Raw genomic sequence first — 25,501 nt, forward strand, 5'->3', positions numbered from 1 at the left:
GACTTGTACGGTTTGTGTCCCATATATGGTGATTCGGTATAGGTTGGGCTGAACTCCACTAACATGGAACATGAGGATGTTACTGGCCAGACTTTTACGGTAGATATCCTGCAAACAAAGGGATGGTTGGATAAGCTGGAGTGAGCTTTGACAGCAACTTCAGCATTTGGAACCTAGGACAATACCAGACTTTACAGTCTCCAGCCCAGAAATATCAAAGAAGAGACAAGTTAATCTAATCATATATTTTTTAATAGGCATAACTTATGGGCAGACTAGATGGACTGTTCAGGTCTTTATCTGCCATCATTTACTATGTTACTGTGTAATGGTCCATCTCGCAGAAGGCATTTAGTCTTGATTGTTCAGCTGTACTTAATGGCTTCAGCAGAGAACTCGAAGGCCAGGTGCTTTTTCAGTCAAAGAACATAGTGTGGAAGCCTAGGGCTGGACTCTTTGGTGCAGCCCTGGCCAGTTCGCAAGCTCCTGTATGTGTTCCCTCCGTGGCCTCTGGTTGGTCAGGTCATTCACCAGATAGTGACGCATCCTGGCCAGCTAGCTCCGCCCACCCCTCTGACGTCAGCCAGGCACCGATCCGAAGCTCCCCCTTAAAAGGGGAGGAGCCAATGGCGCGATAACATCAGAGCCCAGTGAACAGGGCAGGCAGGAGCAAGTTGGGAGGCAGGCGAAGAGGAGCTGAGAGAGGAGAAAAGGAGGAAGAAGGAAAGAATCGGAGAAGCAGGGCAGGCGAGAGTGAGGGGCAGAGGTGAGAGCTAGCTCCGCCCACCCCTCTGACGTCAGCCAGGCACCGATCCGAAGCTCCCCCTTAAAAGGGGAGGAGCCAATGGCGTGATAACATCAGAGCCCAGTGAACAGGGCAGGCAGGAGCAAGTCGGGAGGCAGGCGAAGAGGAGCTGAGAGAGGAGAAAGGGAGGAAGAAGGAAGGAATCGGAGAAGCAGGGCAGGCGAGAGTGAGGGGCAGAGGCGAGAGCTAGCTCCGCCCACCCCTCTGACGTCAGCCAGGCACCGATCCGAAGCTCCCCCTTAAAAGGGGAGGAGCCAACGGCGCCCAGCCGTTCGGCGCGCGGTAAAGGCGCTCGCCTTAGCGAGAGCGCCTTTGCGAAGGGCCTTGCAAGGGACGATTATCTACTATCAAGAACACCGAGGAGGACTGAACGGTAAGGAAGCGACAAACACAGAAGGTAAGGAAGAGACAGACGCCAAGGGAACAAACCCACACATATAATCAAGGTGAGGTAGAGCGGAGACAGCACACACAAAAGAGACAGCAAGGCAAGCAACATAAGGAAGCAGCAGGCAAGGGACACAAGCACACACGAGGGAAGCAAGAAATGGAAGCCCAAGGAAGTCAGAAGGTGAGCTTTCCGGTCTTCTGTATCAGCTGCAATATGTATGACTACCTCCCTTCGGGGATCCAGGTATACATTTGCAATCGATGCATGGAGATGGATAGCTTGAAATGTCAGGTAAGACTATTGGAAGGAACAGTGATGGAACTCGAAGACAGAATCCGAGCACAGGAGAAGATTCTAGTGGAGTACAGCCCAAACGACGAGGTCAAGGAACTAGAAATGTTCATAGAGGAAGCTCATCAGTACCACGTAGAGATCCCAGGGCTGGAAAACTGTACTCAGGAAACCCATGTGAGGAGAGAAGACACCCATGCAAACACAGAAGAAACCGAAGACGAGGTAGGAGACAACCGCACACCAGGAGGAATAGTGAAAGCACAGGAAGACATCGCCCCACCCAAAGAACAGGAAACAATTTCAAGAGTATCATTGGAGGAAGAAGACTAGCCCTACTCCAAGGACGTGGACCTACGCCCCCCAAGGAACTCCCGAATAAAGAAGATGGGGATCATCGTAGGCGACTCCATTATACGACATGTGGACAGCCACACCGCAGGAGGAAGAGAGGACAGAGTCGTCACCTGTCTGCCTGGAGCAAGAGTGAAGGATGTGACCAACAGGATCTCCAGGATCATAGATGGCGCAGGTGGAGAGGACACCGCTGTGCTTATCCACGTGGGAACAAATGATGTGAGCGGGCAGAAGTATGACAGGGAAGAGCTGAAGGGCCAGCTCCGCTCACTCGGAAGACAACTGAAGATCAGGGAGGTGAAGGTGGCCTTCTCTGAGATCCTCCCAGTACCAAGAGCGGATGGAAAGAGACAAGGGGAATTGCAAGCAATCAACGCCTGGATGAGACGATGGTGCGAAGAAGAAGGCTTCGACTTCGTGCGCAACTGGACGGCGTTCTGGGGAAAAAGCAAGTACTACAGAAGGGATGGACTACACCTCAACAAGGAAGGAGCAAGAGTTTTGGCAGGCAACATGAAGAAGGCAATCGAGAAGGCTTTAAACTGAAAGATAGGGGAAAGCCGACAGTCGACCACCGATCGATGGCACGGATAGCAGGATGCCCCGACGAAGAAGCCAAGGACTACTACTCCTACACAAGAGAAGACGACCTCACAGCCAATAAGGGAGAAAAAGCAGGAAGGGACAACTCAGACACAGGAGGGGACGACCACACAGCAAACAAGGGTGATAACACAGGAGCAGTAAATGATACCGTAATTGAAACTACAGGGACAGCCAAGAGTAGAAGGTCCAAAAAGGTAACACGAAGGGAACTTAGATGTATATATACGAATGCTAGAAGTCTGGGTAACAAAATGGGGGAACTAGAGACAATAGCAAGACATGACATATTGGATATCATTGGCATAACAGAAACATGGTGGAATGAAGAAAACAAATGGGACACAGTACTACAGGGATACAAACTGTATAGAAGAGATCGAGTAGGGCAGAAAGGTGGAGGTATTGCTCTATATGTTAAGGAGGGAATAGATTCTGTTGAAATGGTTACAACAGAAATGAAAGAGAAGCTTGAGTCACTCTGGATCAAAATTCCTGGTCAATATGGCGCAGATACGAAAATTGGCCTTTACTATCGTCCCCCAGGACAGGCGGAGGAAACTGACTCAGAAATGATGGAGGAAATCAAACAAGAATGTAAGACAGGCAATGTAATTATATTGGGAGACTTCAATTTCCCAGGGATAGACTGGAAACTAGCAACCTCCAACTGCGGCAAGGAGGCCAAGTTCCTGGAGGTGCTAGGGGATTGCTTCCTGGAACAAATGGTAAAAGAGCCGACAAGAGGCAACGCCATCTTGGACTTGGTCCTAAATGGCCTCACGGGACCGATAACAGAAGTGGAAGTCATGGTTCCACTGGGAACGAGTGATCACAATGTAATCAACTTTAAACTTGACATCGGGAAAGGGAAACATGCCAAAACCTTAACCACCACCTTAAACTTTAAAAAGGGTAAATACGATTGCATGAGAGCCATGGTAGAAAAACGACTCGAGAAGATGGTGGACAAACTTGAAACGGTAGATCAGGCATGGTCCCTACTGAAAAATACTATTACCGAAGCACAAGATCTCTACATTCCGAGGATTTCCAAAGATCGGAGAACAAAGAGCAAAAGAGAACCGGCATGGCTTACCATACAGGTGAAGGAAGCCATAAAAGAAAAGAAGGACTCTTTCAAAAAATGGAAATGCATAAAGACAACCGAAGCCTGGAACAAACATAAAGATGATCAGAAGAAATGTCACAAGGCGGTGAGGGATGCCAAACAGGAATATGATGAAAAAATAGCCCAGGAGGCCAAAAACTTCAAACCCTTCTTTAGATACGTGAAAGGGAAAAAACCTGCAAAAGAGGCAGTGGGACCCCTGGACGACCAGGGAAGAAAAGGGTACATCAAGGAAGATAAACAAATCGCAGACAAACTAAATTCATTCTTTGCGTCCGTCTTTACGAAGGAGGACACCTCAACAATACCTGAAGCGGAGAAAGTGTTTGCAGGAGAAATAGAAGACAGCCTCACCACAGTTGAAGTGGACTTAGACCAGATATACTATCAGATCGACAAACTTAAAAGTGACAAATCCCCTGGACCGGATGGAATTCACCCGAGAGTCTTAAAGGAATTGAAGGTTGAAATCGGAGAGTTATTGCAAAAACTTGCAAACCTGACAATCGGAACTGGACAGATACCGGACGACTGGAGGATAGCGAACGTCACGCCAATTTTCAAAAAAGGATCGAGAGGGGAACCGGGCAACTATAGGCCTGTGAGTCTTACGTCTGTCCCTGGCAAGATGATTGAAGCACTGATCAAGGATAGCATAGTCCGGCACTTGGACGCACACGACTTAATGAAACCCAGTCAACATGGATTCAGGAAAGGGAAATCATGTTTGACGAATTTACTCCAATTTTTTGAGACCGTGAACGAGCAAATTGATAGTGGGAAGCCGGTGGACATAATATACTTGGACTTCCAGAAAGCGTTCGACAAAGTTCCACACGAAAGACTTCTCAGGAAACTACAAAGCCATGGCATAGAGGGAGATATACAAAGATGGATAGGCAAATGGCTGGAAAACCGAAAGCAGAGAGTGGGCATAAATGGGAAGTTCTCCGACTGGGAGAAAGTGACTAGTGGTGTACCCCAGGGCTCGGTACTTGGGCCGATCCTTTTTAATATTTATATCAATGACCTGGAGGAAGGAACATCCAGTGAGATCATCAAGTTTGCAGACGATACAAAACTATGCCGGGCAATCAGATCGCAGGAGGATAGAGAGGAACTCCAGAGCGACTTGTGTCGGTTAGAAACATGGGCGGAGAAATGGCAGATGAAGTTCAATGTGGAGAAATGCAAGGTAATGCATTTAGGCAATAAGAATAAGGAATACGAGTATACAATGTCAGGTGCAACTCTGGGGAAGAGTGAACAAGAAAAGGACCTGGGTGTACTGATAGATAGGACCCTGAAGCCGTCGGCACAATGCGCGGCAGCGGCAAAGAAGGCAAATAGAATGTTGGGCATGATAAAGAAAGGAATCTCGAGTAGATCGGAGAAAGTTATAATGCTGCTTTATAGGGCAATGGTCAGACCACACTTGGAATACTGCGTCCAACATTGGTCTCCCTACCTAAAGAAGGATATAAAACTACTGGAGAGGGTGCAGAGACGAGCAACAAAACTGGTGAAGGGTATGGAGAAACTGGAATACGAGGATAGACTTATAACACTAGGATTGTTCCCCCTTGAGAAAAGGAGACTGCGTGGGGATATGATCGAGACCTTCAAAATACTGAAAGGAATTGACAAAATAGAGCAGAGAAGATTATTTACATTGTCCAATTTGACACGGACTAGAGGACATGTAATGAAGCTAAGGGGGGGACAGGTTCAGGACTAATGTCAGGAAGTTCTGCTTCACTCAGAGAGTGGTTGACACCTGGAATGCCCTCCCAGAGGAGATTATTGCGGAATCGACCGTCCTAGGCTTCAAGAGCAAACTAGATGCATATCTCCTTAAGAGAGGCATATAAAGATATGGTGGACTATAAATTATGCCAGGTGTACACCTGGCAGGGCCTCCGCGTGTGCGGATCGCCGGACTTGATGGACCGAAGGTCTGATCCGCAGATGGCAGTTCTTATGTTCTTATGGTGATTGTAGTGGCTCCATATTGACCTTGCTTCCCATTGCATGCAGATCTCATATATCTTCAGCTCCCTCTTCATCGATATCTTGTCAGTTAGGGACCAGTGTCTTTGGAGAACCCGTGGCGCTTTGGTCTTATGGCATGGCTCTTCAGCGCTCAGCTTTGATGAAGCGTGGTTATTTGGAGGTAATTATCTCAACTATTTTTGCACTGGAAGAAACCCTCTACTATGGTTTCTTATGCCAAAGCTTGGAAGGCTTTCCAACAGTGGTGTGCTATGGATCAGGTGGAGTCTGAGAAGGCTCCCATTTCCATAGTCCTGGCTTTCCTTCAGGAGGGTTTAGACAAAGGGTTGGCAGTGGCCTCCCTGAAAGTTCAGGTTACAGGCCTTTCGTGTCTTCGAGCACGCAAAGGCACTAGTTCGCTTACTGCTCGTTCAGATGTGACCAGGTTTATGAAGGGGGTGCTTTGACTGCGTCCTCCCTTGCGTCTTTCTTTCCCTTCGTGGAATCTTAACATCGTTTTGCAGGGCATTGGAGAGCTCCCTTTTGAACCACTGAAGAATGCTTCTCTTCTGGACCTAATGATTAAGATTGTCTTTCTGGTCACCATTGTCTCGGCACAGCTTATTTTGGAGCTTCAAGCTTTTTCGTGCAGGGAACCCTTTCTCCATATTTCAGACACGGGTGTTTTCCTCCGTACTTTACCTTCCTTCTTTCCGAAAGTGGTCTCGGCTTTCCATGTCAACCAGGAGGTTAGGTTGCCTGTATTTCATCCAACAGGTTCAGAGTGCAAAGATCAGATCTTAAACACATTTGATATCTGGAGGGTTTTGCTCCATTATTTGGAGAGGACTAATAAGTTCAAGGCTGTCTGATCACCTTTTTGTTCTAACTGCTGCACCTCAAGGTTTTAGGCCGCCATCCAAGTCCTCGATTGCTTGATGGATTTGAATGGCCATTTTTGCAACTTAGGCACATGGCCAACCTAAGTGCCTAAAGCAGGGGTTCTGGGGGGGTGTCCGGCAGAGGTTCTGAGGGGGGTGTCCAGCACGAGCAATTGGACATTTCTCCTACCGGTGAAGAGCGCGATCAAACAGGGGGTTCGGGGGGTGGCAGCAGGAGAGATTGGGCATCTCTCCTGCCACAATCATTACGTGTGCAGGGGGAAGGGTTGCCTGTGCTGCTGAGCTGATCACGGCAGCCACGATCAACTCAGCAGCCCGATTCGGAAGTTATACCTTTTTTGACTTGGTCTAAGTAAAAACGTATAAGTTCCGTCTGACAACCTGTCAAACGTTTTTGATTATGGCTGCCAGATGACTAAGTCTAGGTTGGCCCACATCCCGCCCACCTCCCGCCCTATCCCCTCCTCCAAAAACACCCCTTTTCACAGTGAAAAGGCCTAAACTGGTTTTAGATATGTGTAAAACCAGTTTTGATTATTGGTACTTGGACGGACCTGTCTTTTTGATCGTCCAAGTACCGACTTAGGCCGGTTTTTTGACTTTTTTAAAATGAGCCCCCTAGCATATGGAATCCTCCAGGGACTAACAGAAAGAAGATTATTGACGGTATAAACCTAATCTTCTATTCTGACTCATCCAAAATTTCTTTGAAAAGTCGTTTCAAAAGTTCTGCCTGTCTTCCCAAAACTACATTCTCATCCAGGTGAAACAGCCCTCTGCACTTTGGACTGCAAACACGCTCTAGCATACTATTTGGATTGGACCAAACCTCATAGAACTTACTCCCAGCTCTTTGTGGGTGTCAACCCTAACAGACTTGGAATTCCTGTGAGCAACAAAACCATTTCCACTTGGCTAATGGACTGCATCTCCTTTGCATATACTCAGCCTGGGCTGATACTACAGGGCTGTGTTACAGCTCATAATATACAGACTAAGAGGCACCTTTAGAAGCCCATATCTGCTCTACTTTTATTGAAGGCATTTGCAAAGCGGCCACTTGGACCTCAATTCATACCTCACACTACTGTTTAGAGCAAGCAGTTCTGCAAAAATTGTTTATTTCCTCAGCATCAAGTTTCCCTCCAACTCTTTTGAGTTTCACCAGGCTTATGTATATTCAATGTTAAACCTCTTCTGGAGTCCTGATCCTGGCAGCTTGGAAGTCTTAACATGTGAGAATATTATAACTGCTTGTCCTCAGAGATCCTATCCCCATGTAGCTTTTTGCTTTGAATAATGTGGAGTGTTATGTTATTTTTGATGTTTGGATCCTATGTCTGTACTGGATTGCGTGGATAATGTCACACACATGTGAAAATATATATCTGCTGTCTTTGGAGAACACCTGCTACATCTTTGCTTTACCGTGAGTTAAATCTCTAATGCTGCTTGATGAATTCCCCTCTAAATATCCAATGCATATATAAAAACTGAAACTGCACCACTGAAAAAATGTTTGTAAAATAAATAGCCACATCTTGCTTATGTGTTTCAGGTTTTCCATTTAGATGGTATACCATTAATCCTGGACAACTGCAGTATTGATGACAACAATCCATGTATCCTGTTTATGGTCTGATTTTGAAATGCTTTGACATGTTTGTTTTTGGGTTTTTTTATCTATAAGAAGGTATCCCAGAATATGGCACTTAATGTATTTTCCCCCTTTAATTGTTACAGTATCCTCTTTAATAAAACCCTAAGCACGCATGCACACTTACAACACCGTGATCCCTGACAGCGTGATGTGTGACTCCATGGCCGTGTTCAATTTGCGTTGTGTGCAGCGGTTTGAGCGGCGGTGAGAGCAACGGCAGGAGGGTGTCCTTCGGCCTGGACGAAGCGGACAGGGTGCGAGTGCTGCGAGGCGTCCGGCTGCTACTGTTTTACAGGGAAGTGGAGGGGGAGAGGGAAAAGGGGCTGCTTTGGGGGGAGGGATGTGCAGGGGGCAGGCAGCAATCTTGGTTTGCTCGGGGGGCCAGAGAGAGATAGGCAGGGGGCCAGGGTGAGAGACAGAGAAACAGATAGAAAGAAGTGAAGGGGAGAGGGAAAAGGGGCTGCTTTGGGGGGAGGGGTGTGCCGGGGGCAGGCAGCAATCTTGGTTTGCTCGGGGAGCCAGAGAGAGATAGGCAGGGGGCCAGGGAGAGAGACAGACAGACAAGGGGCCAGGGAGAGACACAGACAGAAAGAATTACAGCCAGACAAGGGGCCAGAGAGACAGATAGAAAGACAGACAAACAGTGGCCAAAGAGAGAGAGACAAAGAAAAAAAGACAGACACCCCCCACATTACAAGAAAAAATCTTAAGGGACATCAACCATTCTACCTAGTTTCAAGCCAAGCTCACAGAAAACTAAGGCAAGTAGGACACCCCAGCCCCCCCCCAACTCATGCAACACACACACACCCCTCCTCCACACATAGACATACAACCAATCCAAGCCCTTCCACTGCAACAACCAATTCCCCCCTTTCCCTCCCCCACCTCCAACTTCCCCCCCAACCGCCTCCCACAAATCCACCCCAAACCCCTCCCCAAAAACCATAAGGTCTACTCTCCCATCCCTCCTCCCCTATACTTCTTCGTGAGCTAACCAAACTCTAACAGTCACCAAAGTGTCTCCGTTCCCCCAAAAGAGCATCGTAACCAAAGAGCAAACCAATAAGGCTCATCAATAACAATAGTAATCAAAAGGTACTGGATTTCCAAGGGAGAAAATGAGAATCCCCAAGTTCAATGTTTGCTTGCTCAAATGCAACACATGACAAGCACAGCACCTAGAAATAGATCAAAGTTCAAGGCGAAGTCATCGTAGGCCCCAGAGTATTAAAAAAATCCTGCGCCTGACGTGATGTCTAGAAGAATTGACCTTGGCCCTCATAGTGGACTTGTAGCTTTAAGGACCCATAGTTTTGTGGGTTGAAGGCAGAGGTCTCAAAAATTCCCCAGCAGTTGAGGCAGTTTCAAAGCCCGCCATCCAGGGTACACCAGCTTGAAGCGCATCTTACACTGTACTAGATCTGCACAAATCAATGAAAACTGCCAGCGCTTGTCAGACAGAGAAGAGGAGTAATCCTGAAATAAACGGATCCGATTCCCCTCAAATGTAAGTAAATCTTGGTGTTGTCGATATTTTTGAAATAGGGCTACTTTGTGTGCATAATTAGGAACTTTCGCGATTACCACCTGAGATCTTTATCGTTTTTCAAGCTTGCGTCCCAGACGATATACTCTTTCAAGCCAGATAGAGCCAATGCTAGGGGGAAGCGATAATTCTTTATGCAGCCAGTTTTCAAGTTGAGACATTAGATGAGAATCTAATATAGTTTCAGGGAGACCAACAAATCAAATATTGTACCTGCAGGCAGTAGCGTACCAAGGGGAGGGGGTCCGCCCCGGATGCAAGGTCCGAGGGGGTGTACAGCTGGCAACTTACCGGGGAATAGGCTGCCGCTGGGGAAAGGCTGCCATTACCGTCATCAGAAAGAAGCCGGAGCCAAATTCTCCCTCCCTGTTGCTTCTCTTCCCCGAGCCGAGCAACTCTAGCCGTCCGACGTCAATTCTGACGTCGGAGAGGACGTTCTGGGCCAGCCAATCGCTGCCTGGCTGGCCCGGAACGTCCTCTCCGACGTTAGAATTGACGTCAGGCAGCCAGAGTTGGTTGGCTGGCGGGAAAAGAAGGAGGGCGAATTCAGCGCCGGCCTGTTTCCGATGGCCAGTGGCAGCCTTTCCCCGGCAGTGGTGGCAGCATGGTTGTGGTAGCGGCGGTGGCATGGGGGAGGGAAGGGAGAAAGAAAGAAAGGGGGGGGGGAGCCAGGAAGCCAGAAAGAAAGCAAGGGGGGGGGACAGGGATCCAGAAAGAAAGAAAGAAAGGGGGCAGGGTGAAAGAAAGAAAAAAATGGGGCATGGGGAAAGAGAGAGAGAGAGACAGACATAGAGAAAGAAAGGGGGCATGGAGAGAGAAAGAAAGAAGGGGACAGGATGAAACAAAGAAAAAGTTGGGGGAAGGAATGAAGTCTGGAGGAGAGGAAGCATACAGGAGGCTGAAAGAAGGGAAGAAATATTGGATGCACAGTCAGAAGAATAAAGTGCAACTAGAGACTGATGAAATTACCAAACAAAGGTAGGAAAAATGATTTTATTTTCAATTTAGTGATCAAAATGTGTCCGTTTTGAGAATTTATATATGCTGTCTATATTTTGCACTATGGGCCCCTTTTACTAAACTGCAATAGCAGTTTTTAGCGCAGGGAGCGTCGAGAGCAGCGTGGGGCATTCAGCGCAGCTCCCTGCGCTAAAAAATGCTATCGCGGTTTAATAAAAAGGGAGGGTATATTTGTCTATTTTTGTATAGTTGTTACTGAGGTGACATTGCATAAAGCCATCTGCCTTGACCTCTTTGAAAACCCGTGGAATATAAATGATAATTGCAGATATGTACAACGATGTAGGCAAAATTTATTGTGACAACCAAAGTATATTAAAACCTTTTTACCAAGCAAGGGTCCCTTGTTTGATAAAAAGGTTTTAATATACTTTGGTTGTCACAATAAATTTTGCCTACATCGTTGTACATATCTGCAGTTTTGGTTTGTTTGTTCCTGGTTGCTTTTTTCACTGCAGACAAGGTTGGACCCCTCTTCCTTTTGTTCTGTTGCTTTATATAAATGATAATTAACATTTTCTCTGCGTATAATGTGCTTTGTGTTTTTAAAATTTTATTGTTTAAGTGTTTAAGATGCTGCCTTTTCTTAGGTACACTCTTTTTGTGCGCTATGTAGATTGTTACTAAAAATCATATTTTTCATATAGATGGAGGGGTGGTGTCAAGAAATGATGGGCCCCGGGTGTCACATATGCTAGGTACGCCACTGCCTGCAGGAGCGATTTTCTAGTCTTCAAGTCTAGCTTCTTGCAAACGAAGCTGCTCCTGCAGGTTTACTATTGACCCTGAAGTAGTCGTTGTTATATCCTCTACTTCTGCCACACGGACCTCCAGCTCACCAGTGCGGCGGGTAATTTCTGATAGGAGAGACTCCACTCCTGTTATTTGGTCAGACAGCTGGGTAAATATTGGCTCCAAAGCTTTCACCACAGGCCTGAACAACTGCTGCTGTTACTTCTTGCACTGAAAATTCTGAAAATTGACCAGTCTGTGATTGAGTTTTCTCACTATTTTTTCCCCTCATAAGGTACTTTGAGCTCATTAATAAGAACATAAGAAGCGCCTTCACCGGATCAGACCCTAGGTCCATCTAGTCCGGCGACCCGCACACGCGGAGGCCAAGCTAGGTGCTCCATGTTGGAGACCCTGATTTCCCGTATCCCTCGATGTGATTTGCAAGAAGATGTGCATCCAACTTGCGCTTGAAACCCAGAATGGTAGTCTTCGTCACAACCTTCTCCGGGACCGCATTCCAAGCGTCCACCACTCTCTGTGTGAAATAGAACTTCCTGACATTTGTCCTGGACCTGCTGCCCCTCAGTATCAGTCTATGACCCCTTGTCCGTGTCACTTCTGAAAAAGTGAGTAATGCTGTCTCCTGGTCTATTTTGTCAAACCCTTTTAATATTTTAAAAGTCTCTATCATATCCCCTCGCAGTTTTCTCTTTTCAAGGGTGAACAGTCCTAGTTTTCCGAGGCATTCTTTGTAGCTCAAATTATCCATACCTTTGACTAGTTTCGTGGCTCGCCTCTGCACCTTCTCCAGCAGAGCTATATCTTTCTTAAGGTATGGAGACCAGTGTTGGACACAGTATTCCAAGTGTGGTCTGACCATTGCTCTGTAAAGCGGCATTATGACGTTCTCTGATCTACTCGTGATCCCCTTCTTTATCATGCCCAACATCCTGTTTGCTTTCTTTGCCGCCGCCGCACATTGAGCCGAAGGCTTCAGGGTCCTGTCTATCAGTACCCCCAAGTCCCTTTCTTGTTCACATTTGCCCAATGTAACACCCAATATTCTATATTAGTGTTCCTTGTTTTCCTACCCAGATGCATCACCTTGCATTTGTCTATGTTAAATTTCATCTGCCACTTTTCTGCCCACTTCTCCAGCTGGTTCAGATCCTTCTGAAGTTCCTCGCAGTCCCTTTGAGAGCCAACTGTCCGACATAGTTTTGTGTCGTCTGCAAACTTGATTATATTGCTTGTCGTTTCTTCTTCCAGGTCATTTATAAAAATATTGGAAAAGATGGGACCAAGAACTGTGCCCTGGGGCACGCCGCTAGTCAACTTCTCCCAGTCCGAGAATTTCCCATTTATGCTTACCCTCTGCATTCTGTTCTCTAGCCATTTGTCGATCCATCTGAGTACGTCTCCTTCTATTCCATGACTTAGTAGTTTCCTCATAAGCCTTGCGTGCGGGACCTTGTCGAACGCTTTCTGGAAGTCCAAGTATATTATATCCACCGGGTCTTCGCTATCAATTTGTTTGTTCACCTGCCCAAAAACTTGAAGTAAATTCGTCAAACATGACTTCCCCTTCCTGAAGCCGTGTTGACTAGCTCTCATTAGGCCGTGATTTTCCAGGTGTTGCACAATGCTATCTTTAATTAGTGCTTCAACCATCTTCCCAGGAACCGACGTAAAACTCGCAGGTCTGTAGTTACCAGGTTCTCCTCTTGATCCTTTTTTGAAGATTGGGATGACATTCGCTATCTTCCAGTCATCCGTTATTTGCCCGGTTCTAATTGACGTTAGCTAAGGTTTGTAGTAATTCTCCAATTTCAACCTTAAGTTCCTTCAATACTCTCGGGTGAATTCCATCTGGTCCAGGGGATTTGTCACTTTTTAGTTTGTCAATCTGATAGTATATTTTGTCCAAATCCACATTTACTGTGGCGAGGCTTTCCTCTATGTCTCCGTTGAAAACCCTCTCTGTTTCTGGCATTGTTGTAGTGTCCTCATTGGTGAAGACAGAGGCAAAGAATGAATTTAGCCTGTCCGCAATCTATTTGTCTTCTTTAATGCACCCTTTTCTTCCTTGGTCGTTGAGAGGGCCTACTGCCTCTCTTGCTGGTTTCTTCCCTTTTATATATCTAAAAAAGGGCTTGAAGTTTTCGGCTTCTTGTGCTATCTTTTCCTCATAGACCTTTTTGGCGTCTCTTACTGCTTTATGACACTTTTTCTGGTCGATTTTGTGACAGTTCCAGGCCTCCGTTGTTTTTTCCCGTTTCCATTTTTTAAACGAGTTCCTCTTTTCCCTCACCGCATCCTTCACCTCTTTAGATAGCCAAGCTGGTTCTCCTTTGTTCTTTTTTCGCCTTCCTTTGGATATCTGCGGTATGTAAAGGTTCTGTGCTTCTGTGATGGTGTTTTTCAGTAAGGACCATGCTTGATCAACCGTATGGATTTTGTCTTTCCCCTTCTTGAGCTGTTTACTAACCATGGTTCTCATGCTGTCATAATTTCCTTTTTTAAAGTTAAAGGTTTTTTGCTAGGGTCTTGATTGGTTTCCCCTTTCCGATGCCAATGTTAAAATTGATCATATTGTGATCACTTGTCCCCAGTTGTTAAGATCCAAAAGATTAATTTGCAGTATTAAGTGCAGTTGAGGCCTGGGGGATAGGAGCCCAACTCAGATACATCCTGCTAGGCTCACCAACATTCTGGAATCATTTTTTTCCATTCAAATCATATTTCATGAGCACATCTGCAGTAATACAAGGAAGCAGCTTAATATATATGGTATAGTTCTAGTATGTTGTATTAAATATAAAATGTGTGCAGTGCTGTTGCCATGTATTCGCTTTTTATAACACACCTTTTTACAAAAACCTTTTAGCCAGATAGGCAATACTTTTCAACAGCAAGCATGCCTAAGGTGACCATATGTCCTGTTTTGAATGGGGCTATCTCGTTTTTTGATCCCCTGTCCCATTGTCCCCACACACAGTTTTGGGACGCCAAAATATCCCGTTTTCATGGACAGCGTCCCTAAGCTGTGTGCAGGGACAATGGGACAGGTGATCGCTTCCCCTCCCTCCCTGCCGCACCAAAGCTAGCCTCCCACCAGCGCCCAATTCAACCCCTTCCCGGTCTGCCATTGCTTACCAGCCTCCCTCCTGTGCCGATTCAAACCACCACCACCCCCTGGTCCGCCGCCGTTGCTGCTTGCCACCCAGAAGCCTTCTTCCCGTTGTCAATTCTGATGACGGAGAGGAAGTTTCGGGCCAGCCAGGCAGCGATTGGCTGGCCTGGAACTTCCTCTCCGACATCAGAATTGACGTTGGGGGAGGGGGGGCGCAGAGAGAAGACTTGTAGGCCTGGCGCTTGTGCAGTGCAGTCGCTGCACGCGCCTTGATGTTGCTGGGTCAGAGAAGCAGGGTGTGTGGGGGCAGGGGAAGAAGGGTGGCTTGGCTTGTCAGGGGCAGGGGAAGCAGGGTGGCTTGGCTAGGGTGCGTTGGGGAAGCAGGGTGGCTTGGCTTGTTGGGGAGCAGGGGAAGCAGGCTGCGTCAGGGAGGCAGGGTGGCTTTGGGGGGGCAGGGAGACAAAAAAGAAATGAAAGAGAGGATGCACAATCAGAAGGAAGTGCAACCAGAGAGTCATGAAATCACCAGATAGAGGTAATTTAGTGATCATAATGTGTCACTTTTGAGAATTTTATATTTGCTGTCTATATTTTGCACTATATTTAATGGGATCCAGAGGATCCGGGAAGGACCGGGGGGGGGGGGGAAGGAATGGATTTGGGGGTCCTGTCCCATTTTGAGGAAAAAAATAAATGGTCACGTAAAGCATGCCCCATATAAAGGTAAATCAATTATTAATATAATTAACGTAGCAGAATGGCCGCGATGGGACTGATCCAAGATGGCCGCGGTGGTGGAGCACTGAGCAACCGCCCGCAAATCTTTACCTTTGAGAAGTTTTTCTTTGGGCGTTTTAGCGCTGTGGAACTTTTGCCATGCCAAAAAGGAGGGGAAAGGGAGCTTCTTCGGCCTCGCAGCGTCCCGGATTAGCCTCCTCTGGCAATATTGAAGATTTGCTGCGACGGATGCAGGGCGTCATTGGAGCGTCGGTGTCGCCCCCGGCTGAGACGCTTCCTAGCAACGGACTCGAGGCGTCTCTTCGGGCTCATGAGATCTCGTTGAGCCCCGACGTGAGAATCCCTCCTCCCAACCCTCGAGCCGCCAGTTCCCCGGGAGTGGGGAGACAGCCGGAAGTCGGCGTGAGCTCCCTCCCAGAGGCTGCAGGGAACGGCGAGATGAACATCGACTCAGGCTCACATGGATTGCAGCGGAGCCTGAGTGTGTATGAGGATGTGACAACGCTGGGGTTAACCCCGATACAGGAGGAACGGAGAGGAGAGGTTCCTGTAGATGGTGAGCCTAATTTACCACTATTAAACTTGCAAACTTTAAATCTTGTAAAGCCCCAAGAAGTCACACTGGAGGCTTTGTGGGATTTGATTGCCAATTTGACTAGAACAGTAAATAGTAATCATCTTCAAATAGAGGGGAAGATAAAAATTCAAGAGAGAGAAGTTCTGCAGATAAAACAAGATTTGGGAAAATCGAAACTAGATATCCAGTGTATTAAAGATCAACTTAAATCTTCCAAGCTGCTTCAGGACACTTTAATTAAGGACAACATAAGTTTAAGAAGGAAGATAGAGACATTTGAAAATTTCTCTAGGAATAATAATTTAAGATTGATTAACTTTCCACGAATTTCAACAGTGACTCCAAGAGAAATGTTAAAAAGGTATTTGCTGGAGATATTGGAAGTACCGGAAGATTCATTACCTCCTTTCACCCAGGTTTATTATTTGCCTAATAAAAATCAGGATCTTCAAGAAAAAACTCAGGGACCAATTGATGTCTCTGCTTTACTTGAACTATCTGATAAAGAAATTGCAATACCTGCTACATTGATTGTGACCCTGGCTATTACGCTAGATAAGAATTGGCTTTTGAGACTATTCTTCAAAAATAAGGAAAAAAAGTTTCTTGATCTTAAGATACAGATGTTCCCAGATTTGGAAAGAGATACACAAAGACGTAGAAAGGAGTTTCTACTATTAAATCCTGGAGTTTTGGCTCTTGGGGGAACCTTCTATCTTCGTCATCCTTGCAAGTGCATAGTTCAATATAATTCTCAGAAATATGTTTTCTTTGAACCAAACCAGTTGACGGCCCTTCTCTCCTTGTCCCGCCTGGAAAAGGGGAAAGAATGAGGGCTTCAAGATATAAGGCGCCTGAATTTCAGTTAACCACGTACCACTTATCTTTAATAATAGTTCTATGTTTAATTCCGTTTAATTTACATCATGGATCATAATTGTGGACTTGAGAGATTATACAAAAACTTGATTTCTATGTAAATTTATGAGGTTTTATTTGTTCTTTTGATGTAATCACTTTCTGTACAAGATTTATCTTGATTTGTTAATTTGAAATTTATAAATAAATAATAAAAAATAAAAAATAATTAACGTAGCAGAGCTATCGTGTCTAGAGAGATGGCAGTTGTTGGAAACTTTTTGTTATAGTTTTTAATTCTTGTTCTTAACCCAGGAACAATGCTGCTAATGCTTTTTCCAGTGCAATAGGTGAGACATTCCAGAAAAGTGGGTTATCTCCCAATGGCTGTGTGCCTTATTACATTACATTACATTACATTAGGGATTTCTATTCCGCCATTACCTTGCGGTTCAAGGCGGATTACAAAAGGTTAATTTAAAAAAAAACAGAGTTACAATGATTAGCAAGAGAGGTAAGTTGTAGATCTTATAAACATTTAACGGGTTGTTGAGGGTGAGGTGGTTTGTAAAAGAATTAATAGGTGGTCATAGTGGAGGTTCTTTTGTTATTATTAGTGCGGTAATGGGTAGATCAAGTGTCAGTTTTAGAGTTACTAAGAGGTCGTGATGTTATTGCTGCTTCAGGAATTTCTTGAAAAGTATGGTTTTTATTTCTTTTCTGAACGTCCTATAGTCTGGAGTGGTCATCAGAAGGTTGGAGATCTGGTTGTCCAGCCTTGCGGCTCGAGTGGCTAGGAGGCCGTCGTGTAGTTTTGTTCTTTTTACTTCCTTGATTGGGGGGGGTATGAATGGGGAGTGCGTTTTTCTGTGTCTGGTAGTGGGTGCTTGGATGAGGCGATTGTTCAAGTATGATGGGCTGTCTCCGTGTAGGGTTTTAAATAATATGCAGTAGAATTTGAATTGGATTCTTTCTTGGATTGGAAGCCAATGTGAGTTGATGAAGGCTTCAGTAATGTGGTCATGTTTTCTCAATGAGTAGATGAGTCTCAAAGCTGTATTTTGGATTGTTTGGAGTTGTCTAATCGTCGTTACAGGGCACGGAAGGAAGAGGATGTTGCAGTAGTCCAATATACCTAGTATTAGGGATTGTACTATAAGTTGGAATTGTGTTATTTCAAAGAATTTTCGGACTTGTCTCAGATTTCTCATGATTGCGAAAGATTTCTGAATTGTTTTATTTATTTGCGGTTGCATAGTGCAGCATCTGTCTATGGTCATGCCAAGTAGTTTTATGGTGGTTTGGATGGGATATTTGATTGCGTTTATATCTAGGTTGGTTGTGGTTTGGACCTTGTCATTTTCGAGAAGGATGAATTTGGTTTTGTCTTGGTTGAGTTTAAGTTTGTGATTTTTCATCCAGGTTGTGACTGTTTCAAGTGTTTGGTGAAGTTTGTCTGTCATGGTAGGTTTAGAATGATCGTATGGGATGAGGATGGTGATGTCATCAGCATAGCTATAGGTGGTTATGCCTAGATTGTCCAGATGCGTTCCTAGAGAAGCTGTGTAGAGATTGAAGAGGGTAGGGGATAGTGGAGATCCTTGTGGTACGCCGCAGGGGTTTGACCAGGATTCTGACTTTTCTTTGTTTGATTTTACACTGTAGGTTCTGAGTTTTAGGAATCCTTCAAACCAAGAGTATACTTTGTCTGAGATGCCTATTGCGTCTAAGATCTGTAGAAGGATGTTGTGGTCCACTAAGTCGAATGCCGCAGTTAGGTCCAGTTGTATGAGAAGCATTTTTTTCCCTGTACTAAGATGTTGTCTGACGGTATCCATAAGGGAGCCTAATAGTGTCTCTGTACTGAAGTTTGTTCTGAATCCTGATTGCATGGGGTGGAGTAGGTTGTGGTCATCTATGTAATTGGTGAGGAGTTTGGCTACTAGGCCTTCTATAATTTTGACATATAGCGGAATTGAGGCTATAGGTCTAAAGTTAGATGGGTGGTTTTGTGGTGCTTTTGGGTCTTTTTGGATTGGGGTGATGATGATTTCGCTGAGGTCAGCAGGGAATGTGCCTTCTGTGAGCGTGAATTGAATCCATTGTAGAATTATGGTGCGGAATTTTACACTAGAGGTGGTAAGGAGATATGAGGGGCAATGGTTGAGGTCACAGGAGGCGTGACTGTATTTTTTGTAGAGTTTGTTGAATTCTGACCATTGTATGTTGGGGAATTGAGTCCAAATTCTGTCTGCTGCGGTTGCCTCTTTTCCTGAATGGTGGATTGTGATTGTGTTTTGATGGGATGGGTTAATGATGAGAGTGGCTCTGGTATTTGTAATTTTGTTTTTGAAGTGTTCTGCTAAGAGGGTGGGTGATGGTGGAGGGGTGTTCGTGGCACTGTTCCCTCTAAGCTGAGCAGGTGTCCTCCAGCTGCATTGCTACCACTAGGGGGTGGAATATTTTCAGTCGCTAAGGACAGGTATGTTCCCTGGAGTCCTGCAGAACTTGCCTGTCCCTCACAATTGAAAAATGTGTCAGTGAAACAGCACCCTCTATTGGTGAGACTGTGGGTGGAGGACTCCTGCTCAGCTTAGAGGGAACAGTGGACTTCGTGGTGGTTGTGTATGGTTTGGTGTCTGTTAATTCTTTCAGGATTTGGAATATTTTTTTGGAATCTTGGGTTTCCGTGCCTATGAGATTAGTATAGTAGCTTTTCCTCTTATCCCTTAGTAGATTTTTGTATTGTTTGTTGATTTTTTTTCCAGTCGGTTTTTGTTTGATCTTGGTTCTTTTTTCTCCATTTTCTTTCTAATCTTCTACACTGTCTTTTGAGTTGGAGCAATTCATTATCAAACCATTGGTCTGATTTCCTGTTGGTTCTGGTTTTGGTTTGTAGGGGGGCCAGATCATCAAGGATGTTGGTGGACACATTTTTCCAGTGGGAGATGAAGTTTTTTGGGTCGCAGTCTTGGATAGTTTCGTCTACATTTGACCAAAAAATGGTTGGGTCGATATGTTTGCGTGTGGTATATGTGGTTTTTTTAGATTGAGGTGTGTGTTTGGTCTTGGTCCAGTTGATGTTGAAATTGTATGTGTAGTGGTCTGACCATAGGGATGGGGACCATGTTCCGTTAGGAGTTTGGATTGCTGGATTGGATGGTTGGTGAGTCATGAATGCAGCAATGTCCAGTTGATGACCTTTTTCATGGGTGGTTTGTGGGTTTAGGATCTGGAAGGATAAGGCATTGAGGAAGGATAGACAGTTATTTGCTGGTGTGGAGGTTGTGTCTTCTAGGTGCAGGTTTAGGTCTCCTAGGATGAGGTTATATTCTGCTGTTAATGAGTTTTGGTAGATGAAGTTTTCAAATTCAGGTCTTACTGTGGTCCAGTTTCCAGGTGTTATGTAGCAGAGTAAGCAGTTTAGTGAGTTTTTTAGTGTTGGGTTTGTGAGATGACACGCTAGGAAGTCCATTTGCGGAGTGGATGTTTTTTCCAGTATGTTTAGAGTTAGGGAGTTCTTGAATATTATTGCTAGTCCTCCTCCTCTTTTTTTTTTCTCTGCAGGTTACTGTTATTTTGTATCCCGGCGGGCATACTTCTTTTATTCTAGGGTCTGTGTCTGAGGTTAACCAGGTTTCAGTGAGGAATAGGCAGTCAAGTTTTTCTGTTTTTATCCAATTTTTTATGTTTTCTGTTTTGGGTCCTAGTGCTCTGATGTTAACATAGGCACATGTAAGGGAGGTCGTGTCAGTCTGGGGAATGTGAGTTGTTTCCGGGTATATGAGTGTTGTGGGAGATGGATGAGATTTTGTTTTCGGAAGTGTTGATCTTCTTCTCCAGGTAACAGTGATGGGGTGTTGAGTGCTGGCGTGGTGGTTCGAGTTTCTTGATGTGAGTATTCTTCTGTTTGGAAGTTGGAAGTTGGTTGTACTGGAGGATGTGGTTGTGGTGGATAAGTTGTTTGCTGCTGCTTTCCAACTAGAAATGAGAAGGATTATCAAAAGGGTGGCTAGAGTGTGTGTATGCAGGGAGAGCTTCATTTTTGATGTCTGGTTCGGAGTGTTAGATAGAAGGAATGGTTCTCCCTTTGAGTCCCGGCTGGATCGGGAGTGGCTGGTTTTTTCGTGTTGGGAGGAGGGGGAGGAGCGGGGAACTCACGCTCCTTACCTTATGTTGGAAGTCGGCAGGAGGTCCTGTGGAGTGGTATTTGGGGCGTAGGTGTTCCTAGTTCCAAGGTCCGCAGGTGCTCCACGAAGGCGCTCACTAAGGCGCAGGCGCCTTTGTCGTGTGCCTTCGTCGGCACGCCGAACGGCGGTGCGCCGTTGGCGCTGGGTCGTTTTTAATGTAAGATGTCCTCCGGCTGGATCGGGGGGGCGGAGCAGGGCTCCCACGCCGGCCCAATCTGGCTGGCTGCTTATGCAGAAGGAATCCACTCCAGATTTTTTCTGTGACTTTCCTCTACTTCACTGGAAGCTCTAGCACCACCTGCAGTTTTTCCCTTCTGCACCCGTGCCTGAAGGAATGTTTGTTCTGCTCTCTCTCTTTTTTTTCTTTTTTCTTCCGTGTTATCATCCCTTTTTCAGGATTTCTTTGTGCTTGGAGCAATTCTTCAGCTTTGCCTGCATAAAGAAGAAATTTAAACCAGCTCGATATTTATGAAAATCTAAAGACAAACTATTCAAACTCGGTACAACAGAGTCTTATAGATACAAACTTGTAAATAGAAATTCATAGGTAGAATCTTATAGACCTCAGCGGTACCTTCTGTATGAATCCAAATTTTTAAAACATACAGAGTAGCAGCACCCAAATCGTCATTGGACCTAAATCTACTATAATAAAATGCTAAGCGCGCATGCGCACTCCTATCTCTGTGTTCCGTGATCCATATGTCCGTGGCAGGCAGGAGTGCGCATGCACGCTAAGGGTTCTATTAACTTGGGAGGAAAAACAGCATTATACTCGCAGACCCCAAGGTAATGTTCTCACAAAAGTTATTTTTAAGTTCAATGGACCCCAAGGTAATGTTCTGGCCGAAGTTATTTTTAAGTTCAATGCCGCCGCCACGGCTCCTCTCACGAGCCGCACCTGCGTCGAAGAAGGCTTCCGACGCAGGCGGGGATTGTGAGAGGAGCCGCCGCGGCAGCTTTAAATTTTAAAAATACCTCGACAAAGAACTAAGAGAGTCATGGCTTCAGAGGCCCCAATTGTAACGGTCGACAAAAGAACATCGGCATTGCTCGCGATCCCGGCCGCATTTTCCAGTAAGCCAGTTCGTCTTCGTGCCCCCCCCCCTCGCACCCGAACCTCCATTGACCCACACGACCCTCCCACCGCAAGACGACCACAAACCAGCCTCCAGCAGCGTCCGCAGCACTACAAACACGCTGCCTCGCGGCCCTTCACCGCCCCGATTTCATCAAAGACACGGCAGAGGAAATTAGGGCAGTAGAAGGCTGCGAAGCAGCGCGCCCAGAGCGCTGCGGACGCTGCCAGAGCCGGGAGGCCCATTGGTCGACTCGCAATGGGAGGGTCAGTTGGGTCGGCTGCACGGTGGTGGTAGTGGGGGGGAAGATGGAAACATGCTTCTCAAGGGTTATACTGCAAAGGGGGATGGGAGGGAGGTAGGCTGGCTTCGGAGGGTGGGGGTGAGACAAAGTCTGGAAGGCAGTGAGGGGGACATAGGAAGGAGGCACTGGGGCGCGCTAAGGACATAGGAAGGGACACTGAGGGTACTAAAGACATAGGCACTGAGGGCACTAAGGACACAGGACAGGGACACTAAGGACACAGGACGGAGGCACTGGGGGCAATAAGGACATGGGAAGGAGACACTGGGGCCACTAAGGACATAGGAAGGGATACTAAGGACATGGGAAGGAGGCACTAAGGACATGGGAAGGGGCACTAAGGACATAGGAGGCACTGAGGGCACTAAGGACATAGGAAGGTGGCACTAAGGACATAGGATGGGACACTAAGGACATAGAAAGGTGGAACTGGGGGCACTAAGGATATAGGATGGGACACTATGGACATAGGAAGGGGGCCACAGGCAGGGGGCAAGAGAGACAGACACAGAAAGAAAGACAGACAGACAGGGGGCCAGAGAGAGACACAGACAGAAAGAATGACAGACAGACAGCGTCCAAGAAGAGAGAGAGAGACAAAGAAAAAAAATCTAGACATACAGACATCTACTCTAGCACCCATTAATGTAACGGGCTTAAACACTAGTAAATATTATTAATATCTTATAGCGTTAATTAGATTTTTAAAGTAATGAAATACTCATCTTCGTCTACGCGGGTGGGGGCAGGCACTCCGACATAGAACTATGTTTCGCCTGTGAGGACTTTTTCAAGGAATTCCCCCTTAGAGCAACACACTCATGCTTCCTGCATTCATCCATTTTAGCTGACAAGCCGATACTGGTGGTACCTATTAGCCAGCCTGCATTTGTTTCTTTGGAGCTCAGGGCCATCCCTGCTTTTTCTTCACGTCCTGTTTAGCAGGGGTTCAAGTGCAGGCTTGTTAGGCGTCCTTTGGAGGCTCAGTGGTATCTTGCAGGATGTCAACTGCATTTTTGCCTCCACCCATCCCTTAGCACATCCGTCGGTCTTCAGGGGTGGAGGTACGGTCAGGCACCGTGTCTGACTGACAGCCCATAGATTTGAGTTGAGGAGGCATTTCCAGCATGAGGCAGTGATTTCTTCTAATCCAGCTACTGTAAGAAACCTGAGGTAGGCTGCAGCACATTTCCAGCACAGGACATATTGAGTAAGACTGTCACAGCCTGTGAGGTGATTTGGGGGGGGGTCTGAATTTTAAAGTTTTGCTGGTTTCTGCATTTCCCCCTGTGTTCCCTTACCTTAAGAATCCCCAAATCACCATTTTTGAACTTTACTAAGTGTGAAAAAAAATTTGCAATTTTGATGTGACTTTCATAGTGGTGGCCATCTTGGCTTTTTAACTATCTTTTTTCAAAATATTCCTGCTCTCCCAAATCTGAAAATGGTGCCTCACAACTTGTTGGGATGGGGTCTTTGGGCTCTCCTACTGTGAATTCTTGCCAGGATTGTGCAAATTTAGCACCTCAGGAGCGTCCTTGCACCACATGGCGCATCCAGGAGAGACAGCAGCACAAAATCTATTTTAAGCAAATGTTAAAATACTTGGCTAGTCCTTTGGGACAGCCTTCCTTATTTTCAGGGCTCGGCACACCTGCAAGTTCCATTTACAAGGCTGCAGCCCAAGAGGCACAAGGTGAAGTCATCACGGGGTGACTCTATACCCCAGGGACCAGAGGCATTTGCAGAATTTATGAAACATTTGTGGAATACATTTCAGAATAGCCATGCTTCCCCTGCCCAGTCCTGCTCCGCCTCAGACTTGTCTCTCAGCAGTTTTGCCTCTTTAGTCACATCCTCTTCTCAGTCTGCTGCTGTTCCTCAGTTCACTGACTGTGATCTGGGTGATGCTTATGATGATGATGAGCTTGTGAACCCCTTGTTTTCCAAAGACGCTGTCCCCATGGTGGGGAACTTGGGACTGTATTCCGGATCTTCAGATCCTTCTCTGGCTTTAGAAACTGGGGATGATCCCATGGTTCTGAGTTTGACTGCTGCTTTGCTTGATCTCATTTCGGAGTCTCTGCAGTAGTTGAATTTAGTCACTCAGCCGGCTCCTTCTACCTCCTCCTCTCTCCTTTATGGAGTATAAGCTCAATCTTCTGCTTTTCCCTGGCATCCTGATATGAGCATTCTGATCTTGGAGCAATGGGATTCTCAGGAAGGCACTCTCAAGGTGGCGAGGGCTATGTCCCATTTGTACACTATGGAGCAAGATTGGCAGTAGCTTCTTGGTCAGTCTAAAGTGGATTCTTTGGTTGCGCAGGTGACTCTGCACCTTCCTTTCCAGTGAGGGTGGTGTGCTTAAGGACATGCAGTACCACCATGTGGATGTGGTTCTCTAAAGACATTTTGAGGCAATGGCTTTGGGAGTCAAAGCTGCTTTGGAAGTGTCCTTTGTCACACTCGCTTGTTCAGGCTGCATACTCTGGAAAGTGAGGCTGTGGAGCCTCTTTCTCAGCTTCTTTTGGCTGGAGTAGATTATGTTGCTGACGTCCTGTATGACTTTATGCAGGTCCTGGGTAAGGTGTCTGTGTATTCCATTTCTGCTTGCCGTATTCCATCTCCAAGGCTACTCTTGCTAGGCTTCTTTTTAAGGGGCAATTGTTATTTAGCAAGGGCTTGGATGATCTCATGAATTCTGTGGTGGACTGTCGCCCTAAGACCCTGCCTGATGCCAGACCCAGAACCTGTAGAGTTTTGGGATGGTCTAATTTTTGTGGCTTCAGGCATTTTTCCTCCCCCCCCCCCCCACCTCATTCAAGCTCCACATCTCAAAGATTTTCCAAGAGCTACAGGCAGAGGTTCTCAGGCTCCAGGCATAACCAGCCTCTCATTCAGCTCCCTCTGCCAAAAGGCGCAATGATGCCAGTCTGAGGGAGGTTTCTCTACATATCGGGGGCAGACTCTCAGCGTTCCTGCAGGCTTGGGTGCGCATCTCATCCAACCAGTAGGTTTTGGATGTTATTCAGTCTATCTACAAGCTGGAATTTGCCCAGCCTCTGACAGATTGGTTTGTAGACTCTCCAGCGGGGTGCCCGGACAAGGCAGTCAAGGTGCAGGCCATTGTACAAAGATTATTGGATTTTCAGGCCATAGAACAGATACTGTCCAAAGACTTGGGC

At 46.2% G+C, this 25,501-nt stretch overlaps 1 protein-coding gene across 2 annotated transcripts in view; it reads left to right on the top strand.

Moving 5' to 3' along the window:
- Window positions 1–25,501, top strand: part of ATXN10 (ataxin 10) — a 192,188-nt gene that overhangs the window by 131,389 nt on the left and 35,298 nt on the right. For both annotated transcript variants that reach the window (XM_033952744.1, XM_033952743.1), the window contains exon 10: window positions 8,032–8,095. In XM_033952744.1, the coding sequence (XP_033808635.1) occupies window positions 8,032–8,095 (64 nt within the window). The remainder of the gene's footprint in view (window positions 1–8,031; window positions 8,096–25,501) is intronic.

This window comes from Geotrypetes seraphini, chromosome 7, assembly GCF_902459505.1.
Source record: "Geotrypetes seraphini chromosome 7, aGeoSer1.1, whole genome shotgun sequence".
Classification (NCBI taxonomy): domain Eukaryota; kingdom Metazoa; phylum Chordata; class Amphibia; order Gymnophiona; family Dermophiidae; genus Geotrypetes; species Geotrypetes seraphini.